Source organism: Orbicella franksi, chromosome 15 (genome assembly GCF_964199315.1).
Source record: "Orbicella franksi chromosome 15, jaOrbFran1.1, whole genome shotgun sequence".
NCBI lineage: Eukaryota > Metazoa > Cnidaria > Anthozoa > Scleractinia > Merulinidae > Orbicella > Orbicella franksi.
In genome coordinates, this window is record NC_138159.1 from 7,097,201 (window position 1) to 7,112,790 (window position 15,590).

Sequence of the window (15,590 nt, forward strand, 5' to 3'; positions counted from 1 at the left end):
GTGCTGTTCTGAAGGTAAAAAAGGTTTGCTAAGATCAAACCTCACTGCGATGAAAATCAATAAAATCAGTCCTTACTAGTTACAAGTACAAATTCATATGAATATCCGTTGTCGAGTTCCGTTGGGTGTTCTCGCTATATACTAGGAGGCTCCGCCCCAAAGGGGTACCTTTTTCAGGCTTCAGGTATATCAAAGGGTAGAAATGAAGAAATAGAGAAATCTATCATCTTGACTCCCGCTGAACAAATAATATGTTTCTTGGATTCACATCTCTTGTGGTAATGCTTGATGTTCTCCCGTAATATTGTTCATTAACATCATTTAGAGGGTTTACAAAAGGGATGCAGCGTTCTTTAGTGAGTATGTAAAAGGGAAACCTTTTTTCAATTAAAGGTATATGATAGGGCTACCTTTTCTGTGAAAACGGTATACAAAAGGTAAGGGATTGGACCTCAGGGCGGAGCCTTCCCAAATAAATCTTTGTAGAGTACATTCCCCCTCACCCTCGGAAGGGTGAGGGGGGAGGGGGTGGCGTCGAGTCTGTTTGAGTTGAAAAGTAACTGAATCAGATGAAGTTACAAAACTTGTGTGAACCATGCAAGGAAATCAATATAGCTGGTTTTCATATGACGTCACCAAAATTCGAACTACAAAACTATTGGTCTTCCTGAGATTTTACTTAAATGATGTATAAGTAAGATGAAAATCAATATTCATACAAATTTTCGCTCCGAATGGGTTCTTGGTTTTGTGATACACTGCACTTGAATTTCTAATCTTTTGCGTGACGCGATATTTACATGACGGCCTAGAGAGCTGTCTTGATGGTTAAAAAAGTGACTTATTTCGGGGAACTTGGCTATCTCAACAGTTCATGTCTTAGAAAAAGTATTATTTTAATGTTTTAGAGTTCCTCGAGGGATAAATGCACGCTTTTGTAGCAAAACTCAGTGACAGATCTTTCTGTTGGTTTCTGGCCGCCATGTTGGTGCCCATACGGATGGGCACCAGCATGGCGTCTCCATACAAATCTCTGTAAATTTGGGTAAAAATTTTCTCCGCATATCTCGCATAAGAAAAATTGCTGTGACCAGAATTTTGGCGAGATTCTTTGCATATTTACCTTCTTTCATTTCCCAGATTCTGGACTTTATCTATTGACCGGTTTTGATTTTTATTTTGATCTGTTTTGAATTGCGTGACACTGAAAACCAGCAATTAGGGTTTTCATCTGTAGTCCCTTGTCGTGTCCGATAACAGGACGTTCCAAATAAAAAACAAAATAGGGAAGAAAAGGAATCCAAGTGCGAGCAAGAGAACAAAAAGGTCTTCAAAATTTTTTGCCCGGGTCTCACTCTGTCTAACACTTGGCCGTAGGAAATATGGGTTTGCTCACAATCCCCACTCAAATTGTTAGAATACAATATAAAACAATCCTTACTCAACGTTTGGTTATGCTGTTTAAGGCATTTATCAACAATTCTCAAGTCGCGGCAACTTGCTGCTACCTAAGGATGTACTCTCTGTCTTCCTTGTTTGGTTGCGCAGTTTTAGGGTCTCTCTAGCGTTCTTAAGGCATTCGTCTCCTTTACTGCACTGTTTAAGAGCTTGATAAACGTTAGCCAAGTTGTTGTAGCTTCTCGCTACAGCAACGTGTACCTCGCCGAAAATCTTTTTCTTCATGATCAGTGCCTTCTCGAGGTATTCTTTTGCTTCATTGTACTGTCCAAGATTCTCATAAACATTTCCCAAGTTGTTATAACTTGATGCGACATAGGCATGTTCCTCGCCGAAAATCTTTTTCCTGATGATCAGTGCCTTCTCGAGGTATTCTTTTGCTTCATTGTACTGTCCAAGATTCTGATAAACATTTCCCAAGTTGTTATAACTTGATGCGACATGGGCATGTTCCTCGCCGAAAATCTTTTTCCTGATGATCAGTGCCTTCTCGAGGTATTCTTTTGCTTCATTGTACTGTCCAAGTTTCGCATAAACATTTCCCAAGTTGTTATAACTTGATGCGACATAGGCATGTTCCTCGCCGAAAATCTTTTTCCTGATGATCAGTGCCTTCTCGAGGTATTCTTTTGCTTCATTGTACTGTCCAAGATTCTGATAAACATTTCCCAAGTTGTTATAACTTGATGCGACATCGGCATGCTCCTCGCCGAAAATCTTTTTCGAGATGATCAGTGCCTTCTCGAGGTATTCTTTTGCTTCATTGTACTGTCCAAGATTCTTATAAACAGTTCCCAAGTTGTTATAACTTGATGCGACATAGGCATGTTCCTCGCCGAAAATCTTTTTCCTGATGATCAGTGCCTTCTCGAGGTATTCTTTTGCTTCATTGTACTGTCCAAGAGCTCGATAAACATTTCCCAAGTCGTTATAACTTGATGCGACATGGGCATGCTCCTCGCCGAAAATCTTTTTCCTGATGATCAGTGCCTTCTCGAGGTATTCTTTTGCTTCATTGTACTGTCCAAGATTCTTATAAACATTTCCCAAGTTGTTATAACTTGATGCGACACCGGCATGCTCCTCGCCGAAAATCTTTTTCGAGATGATCAGTGCCTTCTCGAGGTATTCTTTTGCTTCATTGTACTGTCCAAGAGCTCGATAAACATTTCCCAAGTTGCTATAGCTTTCTGGTACCTTCCATACACAACTTGCAGTATAAATCTTGGTAGCCTCTTCATGGTATAATATTGATGATTTATACTGGCATTTCATTGATAATGTTAACCCGTGCACATTAAAAACATCTGCTTTAACTATGTCGCCCTCTCGTGTGTTACTTAGATATTGAACAAAATCACAGGCTGACGTTGAAAATAGAATTGCATTGGATAAATTACTAAGGCTCTGAAACACAGTAGCAGTTGAGCAAAGCCACGAAACAACAATGTCGGAAGAAATTAAGGGTGCTAACTCCTTCACCCAAACAACTTCAGCAGGAAAAGTGCTTGTAAGAATTTCATACAACACTTTGCAGTGAGTTGTAATTCGACGCAGCATTACCCAGACGTCCCCACTTTCATGTAAACGATTCTTCTCCGACGTAATAAGGGAGTAAAAAACCTGAACTGCTACAGATAAACACTCATGCTTCTCTGTAGCCTCCATCAGTGACATTTTGCTGAGTACCTGATGAACAACGTTATGCACTCTTAAATAGCTAGGTGCTTCACCTTCACTGTATAAACACAGAATTAAGGAAGAATTTAAAATCTTTGCTTTGATTAACTCGTCAGTCTGTCGCGAGGTGCTATTATTGACAAAGTTGACAGCTGCTTGAATTGGGACGGGTTCCGAATCACATAGCGAGAGAAAGAGAAATGTCTGGCGAAGAACTTCGTCGCTTTTCAAAGTTGTATCTATTGCCAATTGAATAACTTCAGTCATCTTTTTCGGATACGCAAGATTCACTTGAGTAAGACGTTCTTCTGTCACTTCACGTTCGACATCCGCAAGTGTTGTCAAGAAGTTTGACCAGTCATAGGTTGAAGAACGACTCACAAATTGCACGTAACATGCAGCGGCTGCTAAGGAAAGCGGCTGATAGTCTAGTTCCTCAGCAACCGTTTCAACTTTCTCGTTATTGGACATTTCCGATAATTGTTTCAATACCTCCACTGCGTCCTCAGGCTGCATTCCTTCACTGAGTGACTCATGGTAAGTATGAGGAGCATTTGCAGGAATTGCACTGCTATCTTGAGTTGTAATCAGCACCCGACCGTGACCCCACTCTTCACTGGCGGTTTGAGGTAGGTACTCATAAACCAAGGACAGGTTAACAATGTTGTCTGCTATTATTAACCATTTTGAGAACTGTTTAAACTGCGGGAAAATTAAACACTGGAGTTGCTGAAGTCTTTCCTTGGGGTTGGCTTCCTCCGCAGTAGCCAGTTTGGCGAGGGCGTATTCAGTAATTCCCAACTGTTTAGCCTGACTGAGGTACGAGTCAGCTAGCGTTTCAAGGGTTTCAGCATTCAGGGTTGCCACGAACGTTAAGCTTTCACTCTCACCTGATCCTTTTGTGAAGAACTCTTCTCCAATTTGACGCGCAAGTTGAGTTTTGCCACATCCAGGGTTTCCTGATAAGTAAATGGTACTGACTGCTCCGTTACTTCCATCGTCAAGCTCTTGCATTTTTGCCATTATCCTTGTGACGTCATTTGAACGTCTGATGATTTGGTGAGATGGCTTAAACGTGAGAGCACAAAAAGACTCAACTTTGGAATTAATTTCTTGCGTAAGACATTCAACCTGCTCTTCCTTTTCCTGTATCGTGTCTTGTGCCACTTGCAAATCACATTTGACTTCTTTTAATTCCGATTGAAGATTAGCAACCTGTGCCATCAAGTTGTTTACTTCTGCCGTGGGAAAGCTCGTCTGGTTTTTAACCGCCTCTATATCGCTGATCGGAAGACTCAAAGAGTTGAACGCCAGCAACACTCTTCCGACATAACCCTTGAATTCAGCATCAGTAAGTTTCGCCTCGCTGATATGAGCAATGTCATTTCGGACTAGGCGAAGATCGTCGACTTCTTTCTTGATGGCTGCACTCAGCGTTGTGCCAATGCTGTCTGAGAACAGGATCACGAAAAACAAACAGCTACAGTCCCACTCTGCCGTGTTACCGTTTTGTATAGTCGCCAGATATCGTGCATTCTTGGAGCGGCTTTTTCTAGACTCCTTATTACAAAAGTCTAAACCATTTTTTGGCGTGTCTTTCCATTCTCCAGGTGTTGGTTTGTACAGGAAATCCCATTCTTGCTTGAAGACTTGTCGTAGTCCCTCGGGAACCAAGTTAAAGGCAATGTAACAAATTCGAAAATAGTTCAATTGTTCTGAAGTATACTCCATTGTGGAATGATCTGTTGTAAAGATATACCATTTAATTCTGGTTACGAGGATTCGTGTAGAGCAGAAAATGTCCCGTTTATTCTAGAGACGCGTTCTCTGGCTGTCTGGACGAACTTGAGCAAGTTTTCTCAGAACTGTTGGTTTTGCTTATCAGTGTAAAGACGACAGAAGACGAGTAATTCGTCAAGGCGGACTTTATCTTTTTTGGTACATCTTGAGGGTCATTCCACTGAAATAGAACCTGCACTGAGATTTTTTCAAACTTAACTAATAAGTAATTTTGATATTAACTCCTGTGTAGTCACGTGACCTTTACTGGGGGCATCAGAATAAGAATCATTAGATGACGGTTTCGGTAATAGTTCAAAGCCCTAGCAATTTGTCACAACCCCTTGAACCAGCAGACCGTAGACGATTAGTTTTTTAAATTAACTTTTCTTACTGAACGCAATCTGACGTAAATAAAAAGTCTGATCTCGAAAAGAAAGATAATAATTAAGATGGCAAGAGCAGGTCTTAGTAACTTGACAAAGTTTGCTGAATTTTAAAGTTTACGATACGGAAAGTAACTTCAACTACCTTGGTCAAAATAGAGATTGCCAACATTTTTGATGCCGGGGGATAATTAAGGTCCCACATGAATATTCAAAGACGTTAGAACAAGAAAACAAAGTGATTAAAATTCCTTCGAAACAATGTTGCCAAGCAAGCATAAAATTAAGGGCTTTCCCTCGATGGTAAACTTATGTCTAGAACTAATAAATAACATTTGCTCGCATTTGTGTATTATATTCCAGGTAGCGGTGATGTGTTTTGTGATGTTGTGTAAATGTCTCATAAACAACTAAAGACTAGATAATTATTATTGAATACCGTTTTCTTGTGCTCATACAAACCCAACCATCTCGTCATACTCAAGCTATTCTTCCCTTTCACTCACAAACTTGAAAAATAACTTCCCGATGGTGGCCATGAATATAGCTACCTAAAAGTTTCACTAAGTTGGAATTTTGCTATCCTTAGCATGGCTTAAAGTGCCATTAACCCCCTATTTTTTTTTTTTTTTTCGCTAATATAAATTTCCTTTTTCTCATGATCACCACTGCGAAAAAATTATAGTTGTAGCTATTTTCGTTGATTTGGTATGAATTTTCAAAGTTTGTAAAATTGCCCTTTTCCATGTTCACGACTGAGTAATAGTGGAGAATGGGACGAGCTGGCTTCTGACGTCATTTCGCAATAACAATATTTTGTTTCTGATAAGAATATATGCGAACATGCGATAGTGTGTGTCAAATTCGTTGCAGAATGCAAGGAAGATGTGTTGTTGGAGGCTGTAGCAATACAGAATGCGTAGGATAGAGTATTCCTCTTCATTCAATACCTCTATCTCGATGAAACTCGACTAGAAACGAGAAAAAGACCAAAGAAGTGGGCTGATCTGTGCGACCCTAAAGCCGGGGAGCCATTGAGGATTTCTTCGATCTCGGGTTCACCGCTACTGTAAAAACCTAGAGATTTTCATGGCCTGTACATTCTTCTCTATCTCTGGTGGAAAGCTTAGCATTGTCAAGGTACTGCATGAGACACGAATTTGGGATAAGCTGGAAGCCATCTGACTATTCCGAGCGCAAACGATCCTCAGAGTCGCAGACGAAACTATAGATCGTTTTCATGTGACGTCATCATTTTCTAAGGGAGGAGGATAAGAGGGGGTAAATTTATATCTGTTTACAATGTTACAGCTTAGTAGTGTGCTTCGTTTGGAAACCAGCGTATTTTGAATTTCAGAGTTTCTGGCGGTGCGTGACAAAAAGCAACAATCGCATTTGTAGAAAATATATACCTATCTAATTTTTAGCTTTTTTAGAAGTTAGATCATTAGAAAAAGTGCTTATGCAAATGTTTGGTTGCTCAGTACAGATAATCAGTCGCCTTGATAACCAATGTAAGTTCCAAATGTTTACACTATTTTCCCGCCGCCATATTGGTGCACCACAGAGGAACACCAACATGGCGTTTCCATACTGGGCTCTGTAAATTTCTGCGAAACATTTCGACAAATATCTGCAGGCTGGGAAAACGCACAAACCTAAAACTTGGAGAAGTGTATTCTCTATCTTTTTTCTATAAGATCACAATTTCTTGACTTTATCCACTGAATGGTAATCAGCGATGTGAACACGTTAGCTTTACTAAAAATGTCAATGAACAGAGAGCTTGAGTTCCGAAAGCTCTTGATGGAAAGCTTGTCAAAGCTACGCAAAATGGTTAGAACTTGATCATAAAATTGATTGATCAGCCGAGCACAATAAATAATTATGTTAAACTGAGTTTCATTACCAGTGCAGTTTGCGGATTGAAAGATGTGCAATCTCCCCCGAGATGATGGATTGATTGTTTTCGTGCCGTTGGGCGACGATCAAGGCCAAAATAAATATCTTAGGAAAGCCAGTGAGACTTGAGAGCGCGAAAGCAAAGTAGTAGGACTCAAATGTCTCGGAACAACAGATGTGCAAAATACCTGGAACAGAATCTGTTGTAGAAACTGTTTAATTGGTTTTGCTGATTTGCTCTCCCGTTGTTTCTTAAAACTATCAAAGTCTGCAGAAACAAATCCAGTTAACGTTGACATTAATACAATCTTCCTTAAAATCACACTTTGGAGAAATAGATGCATTCTTAGACTTCTGAAGTATTTAAAACAAACAGTAGACGAGCGACCAATTATTCAGACATGCATTCTTGAAAAATGCATAGTTGCTGCCAAATTGTTAAGCAAATGACAAAGTTACTATCTTCTGACGTTTCGGATTAAAACAGCTCCGAGTAGTAATACGGAGTGAGCATGGCGGTCGGACCTCTGATTTCACGTGGCATAGTATTCGCTTGTTTCCTTCTCTTAATCGTATTGTGGCGGTGGAAAACAGAAGATGGTGGCGCTGGTGATGTAGGATTTGGTCCCAAGAACAAGACAGAGACAGCGACAGAGACAAAAGTGGCTAATTTGCTGACAATTTTGGATCTTAAAACGACTCGCTGGACGCTTCGAATGTTTAAAAGGAAATTTTTCCAGCGAAGGCTCTTTTACTACAACAACACGAAAGCTTCGTTTAATCCTGACTGCTGGATACTACTCTCAGGAGGTTGTCCAAATCCTGGACCAAAACAGAACCAGACTAAAGTAAGAGCAAAATGTTGCTTATGTGAACGGGTCATCGGCCAGAACACGAAACGGATCCTGGAGTGTTCAGAATGTTCACAACAGGCTCATTGGAAATCTGTAGGATTGACCAACAAATGTGCGCTGAGGCAGAAAGCTGGAACTGCTGGAGTTGCTGCTCTCCATTTAATTTCTCGGATTCCTTCTTTGAACAAGCTAACATTGACGAAATTGATTTCAATTTCACTGACGTTTATGCAAATCTTGGGGCGACAATCGAAGGAAATTATGCAGATCGATCCACACGACCCAAGGAGATTGAAGCTCGACGGACAACAAATGTACAATGAACAATGCTGTGTCATTTGAACATCAAGAGCATACAAAATAAATTTGAAGAATTGACTGACATGATTAAAACCCTGATAGCGTAGATTGTACCCATAAGTGAAACAAAGATCGACTCCACTAACCCAAACAATCAATTTAGCCTGCCATTTAGTTATTGGTTATATCGTAATGACAGGAAAAAAGGCGGCGGTAGTATCTTGGCTCTCATCTCCACCATAGTCCCATGCAGGAGATTAAAACCTGATCGTCACTACCAGTGTATAGAGCCAATCGTGTTGGACGTGAAAATTGGGAAGATAAACATGATAATAATTGGTCTTTTCCGACCGCCTGGACCATTAGTGGGAACATACCAGCAATTGCTAGAGGAAGAACTGAACCACATTTGTATTTGGGGGTAACTTCAAGGAGACGCAGTGACATTGGTGACCTTAACCTAGACAGGCTAAGGCCTCACAGAAAAGAAGGCAAATTACTCCTGGATTTCGAAATGGTGCAGGGCTTTGAATGCCTCATAAAGCAGCCAACTAGATTGGATAGAAACGGAAAAACAACAACAACAGCCACGCTTATCGATGTACTGCTGACCAATCAACCAGACCCGTTCATTAGAGGAGGAGTTTTGACCCTGCCCTAAGTGATCATATGCTCATCTATGGTATAATGAAAGAAAAAGCGAGGAAACACTCACGCAAAATCATCCATTTCAGGCGCTACAAAAACTTTGATCCGGTGAAATATGAAAATCTACTAATGACGGCACCTGGGCACGTCGGAAACCTGTTTGATGATGTTGAGGACAAGGCGTATTATTGGAATACACTCATGCAAGACTTTGTAAACGCATGTTTCCCCCAGAAAAAGAAGCGAGTACAGGATAAAGACATACTCTACATGACAACCGCATGGAAGAATGCCATCCGAGCAAAGAGAAGAGCTTTTAAGATGTATCTAAATGAAAGGACACAGCAAAACTGGGAAGAGAAGGTGAAATGTCGCAATGAGGCAGTCAGACAAAGAAGAATTGCTATACGGCAATACAGGAATAAAAAGACTTCTGACCTTAAAGAAAACCCAAGAAATTTTTCCAATCTTCTAAACCGTTTCTTGGATCTAGGAAAGGGGTCATAGGGACTGATATTAACTTAAAAGTTGACGGCAAGATCATTAGCGACCAAGAAACTGATGCGGAAATATTAGCGGATCACTTTGCAACGATAGCAAGCGATATCGGAGATGTCAACTTAAGAAACTCCTCGGAGAGTGACTTAAACAACCATCCAAGTATCTTGCGAATATAAACGGCGAATAGTTCACAACCGATGATCAAGTCCAATCCAGCAAACCAAGTACAAGTCATAAATGCTCTGGAGTCACCTAATAGCAGAAAAGCATCTGGGTACGACAATCGGCCAGCCAGAGTACTGAAGTATGGAGCGGAGAAACTCGCTATACCACTGGCGAATCTGTACAATTCATGTATTACAAATCGTCAATGGCCAACCAACTGGAAAAGAGGGAAATAGACGCCCGTCTTTAAGAAAGAGGATCTACAAGATAGTGGGGACTATTGACCAATAACTGTCCTTCCAGTGGTTAGTAAGGTATTTCAGCAGCTACTCAGCGACCAGATTTCAAAGCAATTTGACAGCTGTTTGGATCCTCGAATCAGGGCATACCGTACACGTCATAGTTGTGAAAGAACACTGGTAAGTCTTATTGAAGCATGGAAATCAGCCTGTGATAACCAACACACTGTTAAAATCTTGTCTACTGACTTGAGTAAGGCTTTTCACTCGCTCCATCCTTCCTTAATGATCAGCAAATTAAAATCGTATGGATTTCATGACGAACTGCGTGATCTACTTCGATCCTACCTGTGTGATCGACTGAACCGAGTGAAACTGGGAGCTTTTAGAAGTGAATGGAAGAGGAGTGATAGGGGTTGTCCACAAGGATCGGCCCTAGGCCCATTGTTATGGAACATCTTTCAGAACGATCTGACATATGTAATTACTTCGCATCTCTCTATATACGCGGATGACCATCAAATGTATGAAACAGCGGGGGACCCGAAAATGGCTAACACCAATCTTATGAGGAATGCCATCGCTCGCCTTACAACTTAAGGGTGGCGGAGTTCGCTATTCCCAGATTTAGGACCAAGAAATATGGTAAACATTCGCTCACCTACCTGGCCATGGGACCAAAGTTGTGGAATAAGCTACCAAGCGAAATTAGAACCCTCCCATCACTATCTAGTTTTAAAAATCGTATCCGTAAATTTGATTTGAGTGTAATGGTAGAAGATGACAATTGTTCCAACTGCATCCTTTGTAATTCTTAATTCTTTTTAATAATTTATCTCCTTAGCTGATTGTTATTAGAAAATAGTTTGTTGGTTTTTAACTATATTATATGGTTAATTATATTGTTGGGCTTTTTTTAATAGTTCACTAGAAAATAGTTAGTAGGTCGTTAATTATATGTAGTGTCCCCAATTAGTAGAGGGTTTTTTTTCCCTATCGGCTAGATGTTAAGACACATTAATAAAGTTTATGTACGTTCTACCTTTTTCTTCTTTGCCAAACACCTGTGAATAGATCTGAAAGCTTCAACGTCTTATCAAAGAAAAGTGAAAGTGCTTATGAATCAATATTGAACTTAAGACTCGCTCTTCATACTTCAGTTAACTTTTGACAGTCAATTCCTGTATAGTGACCTGAACTCTGTTGCCGTTACAACTATCCGATGATAGTTTCAGCAATAAATCAACGTCCCAATGACAAGAGATTGTTCACAACACATTAAAGCGGCAAACGTATCTACTGAAGATTATTAATGTTAATTGACTTTCTCTCCCAGAAATAGAAACTTTGATTTTAAAAAAAGAAAGCCTGAGAATGTAATGAAGCTGGCAAGAGCAAGTCTTAACAACTTAAATGCCAAGTTTGCGTTAAGCAAATGCAGTCTACGATAAAAAAAAATATGAAGGGCTTTGAATTATGATGAATTATCTTAATAATTTGAATGTTTGAATGCCGGGGATTAATTAATATCAAAGAAGGCCAGCGGTGAAGTTAAAACCAAAAACACAGAGAAGTATTAAAACTGATTCGTTTGAAACAATGTTGCCAGGCAAGCATAAAATCAGGGACTTTCCCTTGTTGGAAGACTTTATGTCTAGTGCCAGTAAAAAAACACAGCGAAATTTGTGTGTTATTTCAAGTAGCTGTGATCTATATTGTGATGTTGTGTAAATGTCTCGTAAACAAACTGACGATTAATTCAATTTTAGAATTTCGTTTTCTTGTGCTTATAAAAACATGAACCATCAATCACGCGATGCTCATTTAATACCCTTTCCCTCACAAGTTTTGAATGTAACTTTCCTATCTAACTGATATTACATTTATTACATTTGTTTGAAAGTTATTTCGGAAAAATTAGATGTTAGTTTTCCTTGACAGTAAGAGGGATTAAAAAGAATACAAAATTTACTACTTACTTGAACAGACGTTAATTTCCGCAGGAACCAGTTGATTGGTTTTCAGTGCTAGTTTGTTCCTCTCTGTGTTCTCCAAACGATCAAAATCTGCAATTGTAGGAATAAATGAAAAGAGGCGATGAATATAGCTATCTAAACGTATCACTTTGTTGGAGTTTTTATCCCTAGCATGCCTTAAGTCTTCCAAGCAAGCATCAGACGAAGGAAATTCCATTCGTGTTCAGGTATTGAAATGCAAAGTTAAGGTTGCAAATAAATAAATGATTAAGTTGTTTCCTTTAAAAGTTTCTACTCAAACTGCATTTTCCTTCTTTCCGGATTCGAAGACTTCAGTACCAGTTTTAACAATGTTTCCCATGTAGTTAAGTGACCACATTGGCTTTACTAAAAATGCAATAAATAGAAAGATTCGGAACCGAAAGCTCTTGATGGAGAGCTTTCCGAAACTACGCAAAAATAATTTGAGCTTGATCACAAAACATTGAACAGCCGGCAATCAATTATTGTGTTAAAGTGAGTTTCATTACCTGTGCAGGCTGAAAAACGAGAAAGTTTAATCTTTAAACAAAAGGATTATGAGACGTGCAATCTCTCCTGACCTGATGGATTGATTGTTTTCATGCCAAAGGGCGACGATCAAGGCCAATATAAATATCTTAGGAAAGCCAGTGAGACTTGAGAGCGCGAAAGCAAAGTAGTAGGATTAAAATACCTCTGAACAACAAATGTGCAAAATACCTGGAACAAACTCTGATGTCGTAACTGTTTAATTGGTTTTGCTGAATTGTTCTCCCGTTGTTTCTTAAAACTATCAAAGTCTACAATAACAAATACAATGAACATTGACGTTAATACAACCTTCTTAAATCACACTTAGACTTCTAAAGTGCTTAAAACAAAGCTAAGTGCAACCGAGCGACCATTTATTCAGATATGCATTCTCGAAAACTGCAAAGTTGTTGCCAAATTGTTAAGCAAATGACAGAGTTTCTACCTTCTAATGTTTCGGCTCAAATCAGCGCGAAGTAATCGCTACTTTTTCCTTCCCTCTTCTTTACCAAACACCTGTGAATAAACCTGAAAGCTTCAACGTCAGATCAAAGGGAAGTGAAAGTGCTAAACTTAAGAGTGACTCTTCACACTTCTGAGTTAACTTTTGACAGTTAATTCCTGTGTAGTAACGTAACCTCTAAGAAAATGAAATATGGCCATGAATATAGCTATCCAAATATAACAATCTCCCCCGAGATGATTGATTGATTATTTTCGTGCCGTGGGGCGACGATCAAGGCCAAAATAAATATCTTAGGAAAGCCAGTGAGACTTGAGAGCGCGAAAGCAAAGTATTAGGATTAAAATGTCTCTGAACAACAAATGTGCAAAACAGCACCGAGTAGTAATACTTTTTCTTCTTTACCAAACACCTGCGAATAGATGTGAAAGCTTCAACGTCACATCAAACGAAAGTGAAAGTGCTTATGAAGCAATATTAAACTTAAGAGTGACTCGCTCTTCATACTTCAGTTAACTATTGACAGTTAATTCCTGTATACCTCTGTTGCCGTCATAAGAATTTATCTGATGACAGTTTTAGCAATAAATCAACGTCCTAATGACAAGAGATTGTTCACAACACATTAAGACGGCAGACTGAAGATTATGAAAGTTAACTGAGTTTCACTTCCACAAATAGCAACTTTGATTTTAAAAAAGAAAGCCTGAGAATGTAATGAAGCTGGCAAGGCCAAGTCAGCTTAGTAACTTAACTAACCAAGTTTTTTGCGTTAAACACATGCAGTTGACGATAAAAATGAGAAATGAGATGAATTATCTTAGTCAAAATATGGATTTAATGTTTAAATGCCAGGGAAGGGGGGGGGGGAGTGATTAATATTCCAAACAAAAAAATATTCAAAGAAGGCCAAGGATGTTAAAACAAAAAAACAGAGTAGTATTACAATTGTAAAACTGATTCGTTTGAAACAATGTTGCCAGACAAGCATAAAATCAGGGACTTTCCCTTGTTGGAAGACTTAATGTCTAGTGCCAGTAAAATAACACTTAGTGAAATTTGTGTGTTATTTTTAGTAGTAGCTGTGATTTTTAAAAGTAGCTGTGATCTCTCTTCTGATGTTGTGTAAATGTCTCAAAAACGAACTGAGGTCTAATTGTTATTTAATACCCTTTAACCCTCAAGCTTTAAATATAACTTTCCTATCTGACTGACATTACATTTATACATTTATTTGAAAGTTATTTCGGAAAAATTGGATGTTAGTTTTCCTTGACAGTAAGAGGGTTAAAGAGAATACAAAATTTACCACTTACTTTGAACAAACGTTAATTTCCGCAGAAACCAGTCGATTGGTTTTCAGTGCTAGTTTGTTCCTCCCTGTGTTCTCCAAACGATGAAATGGTAGGAATAAATGAAAAGAGGCGATGAATATAGCTATCTAAACGTATCACTTTGTCGGTGTTTTTTATCCCTACCATGCGTTAAGTCTTCTAAGCAAGCATCAGACGAAGGAAATTCCATTCGTGTCTGTCGGGTATTGAAATGCAAAGTTAATGTTGCAAATAAATTAATAGATTAGGTTGTTTCCTTTAAAAGTTTCTACCCAAACTGGTCGGTGGATACAAAGTGCAGGCCTCTTCGACTGTCATGAAGGCCGAGAGGAACACTCTCGCTCTTCCTCGGTTGTATTTGGCCCGGAGGGGGGGGCGGGGGGAGGCACTGCCATGTATGGGCTTTACAGGTATGTGCCGCTGTGAAGGGTATGATTTTCAAGCAGTTTACTCTAGGGTAGGGTATATAAATCAGAACGTTTGGGTCTAGAATAGGGTATCATTTTCCCCAAAACTGACTAGTTGGTTGAAGATTTTATCTAGACTAAGGAAACCAAGAATTGCCACTCAAAAATATAAAAAAATCAAATCGGCAAGTTTAAATTCAGCCTCAATAGTGTCGATAGATGGGGGGATTTGGGAAGTTTACTCTAGCATAGGGTAGCAAAATTCAGCTGAACTAGCTCTGGTATAGGCTAAGGGTTTCAGGGTTCCAGCGGCACATCCCCACCCAGAAATTCCCAAAGTACCCCCCCCCCGGGTATTTGGCTTGTTTTTCCGAAGTGTTAACATTAGTAAACGCCACATCGTGATCAAAACAGCTGATGCGATCGCGCCACCTGCTTTCGCGGATGCAGATACAGAACAGAGCATCAAAGGTTGAGAAAATAAAATTCAGTGAGCCTGCTATGATTTCATTCATGGAGGATACCACATCACCCAAGATGATTTTATCGGAGTCTTATCGCGAAAGAAAGCTGTAAATCTTTCTCTGTTTTCTAAACATTTTAAAGGGATGAGAAGTGGTCAGAATGCAGGGAACCCATAAGAAAATTTAAGAAAGGTTTTTTTTTTTTGCTCTGGTAGAGTCAAACTAAACTCGTCCGGACGAGTTTTTCTATTGTCTCGGACGACAGGAGGACTGCAAATATGAATCCGTATTGCATAATGTATAAACAAGGAAGATACCAAGTCACTGGCATTTTTTTTTTTTTTTTTTTTTTGCACTGCACGGGTATTGAAAGGGTAAAGCCAAATAGCTTCTTTTAAGTTACATTTTTTCCCCATTTTTTACACAATTAAACCTCTGATTTTTGACCGCTCTCCTCCTCTCTTTTAATACTTCAATACTCT

General features: G+C 39.3%; 2 protein-coding genes across 2 annotated transcripts in view; both read right to left on the reverse strand.

Annotated features, from left to right (window-relative positions):
• Positions 1-15,590, reverse strand: part of LOC145469182 (uncharacterized) — a 190,392-nt gene that overhangs the window by 110,089 nt on the left and 64,713 nt on the right. The window lies entirely within an intron of this gene.
• LOC145469701 (uncharacterized) lies at positions 1,217-4,887 on the reverse strand. Its single transcript, XM_081453481.1, has one exon. The coding sequence runs from the start codon at positions 4,867-4,869 to the stop codon at positions 1,474-1,476; it is 3,396 nt and encodes a 1,131-aa protein (XP_081309607.1). The 5' UTR covers positions 4,870-4,887; the 3' UTR covers positions 1,217-1,473.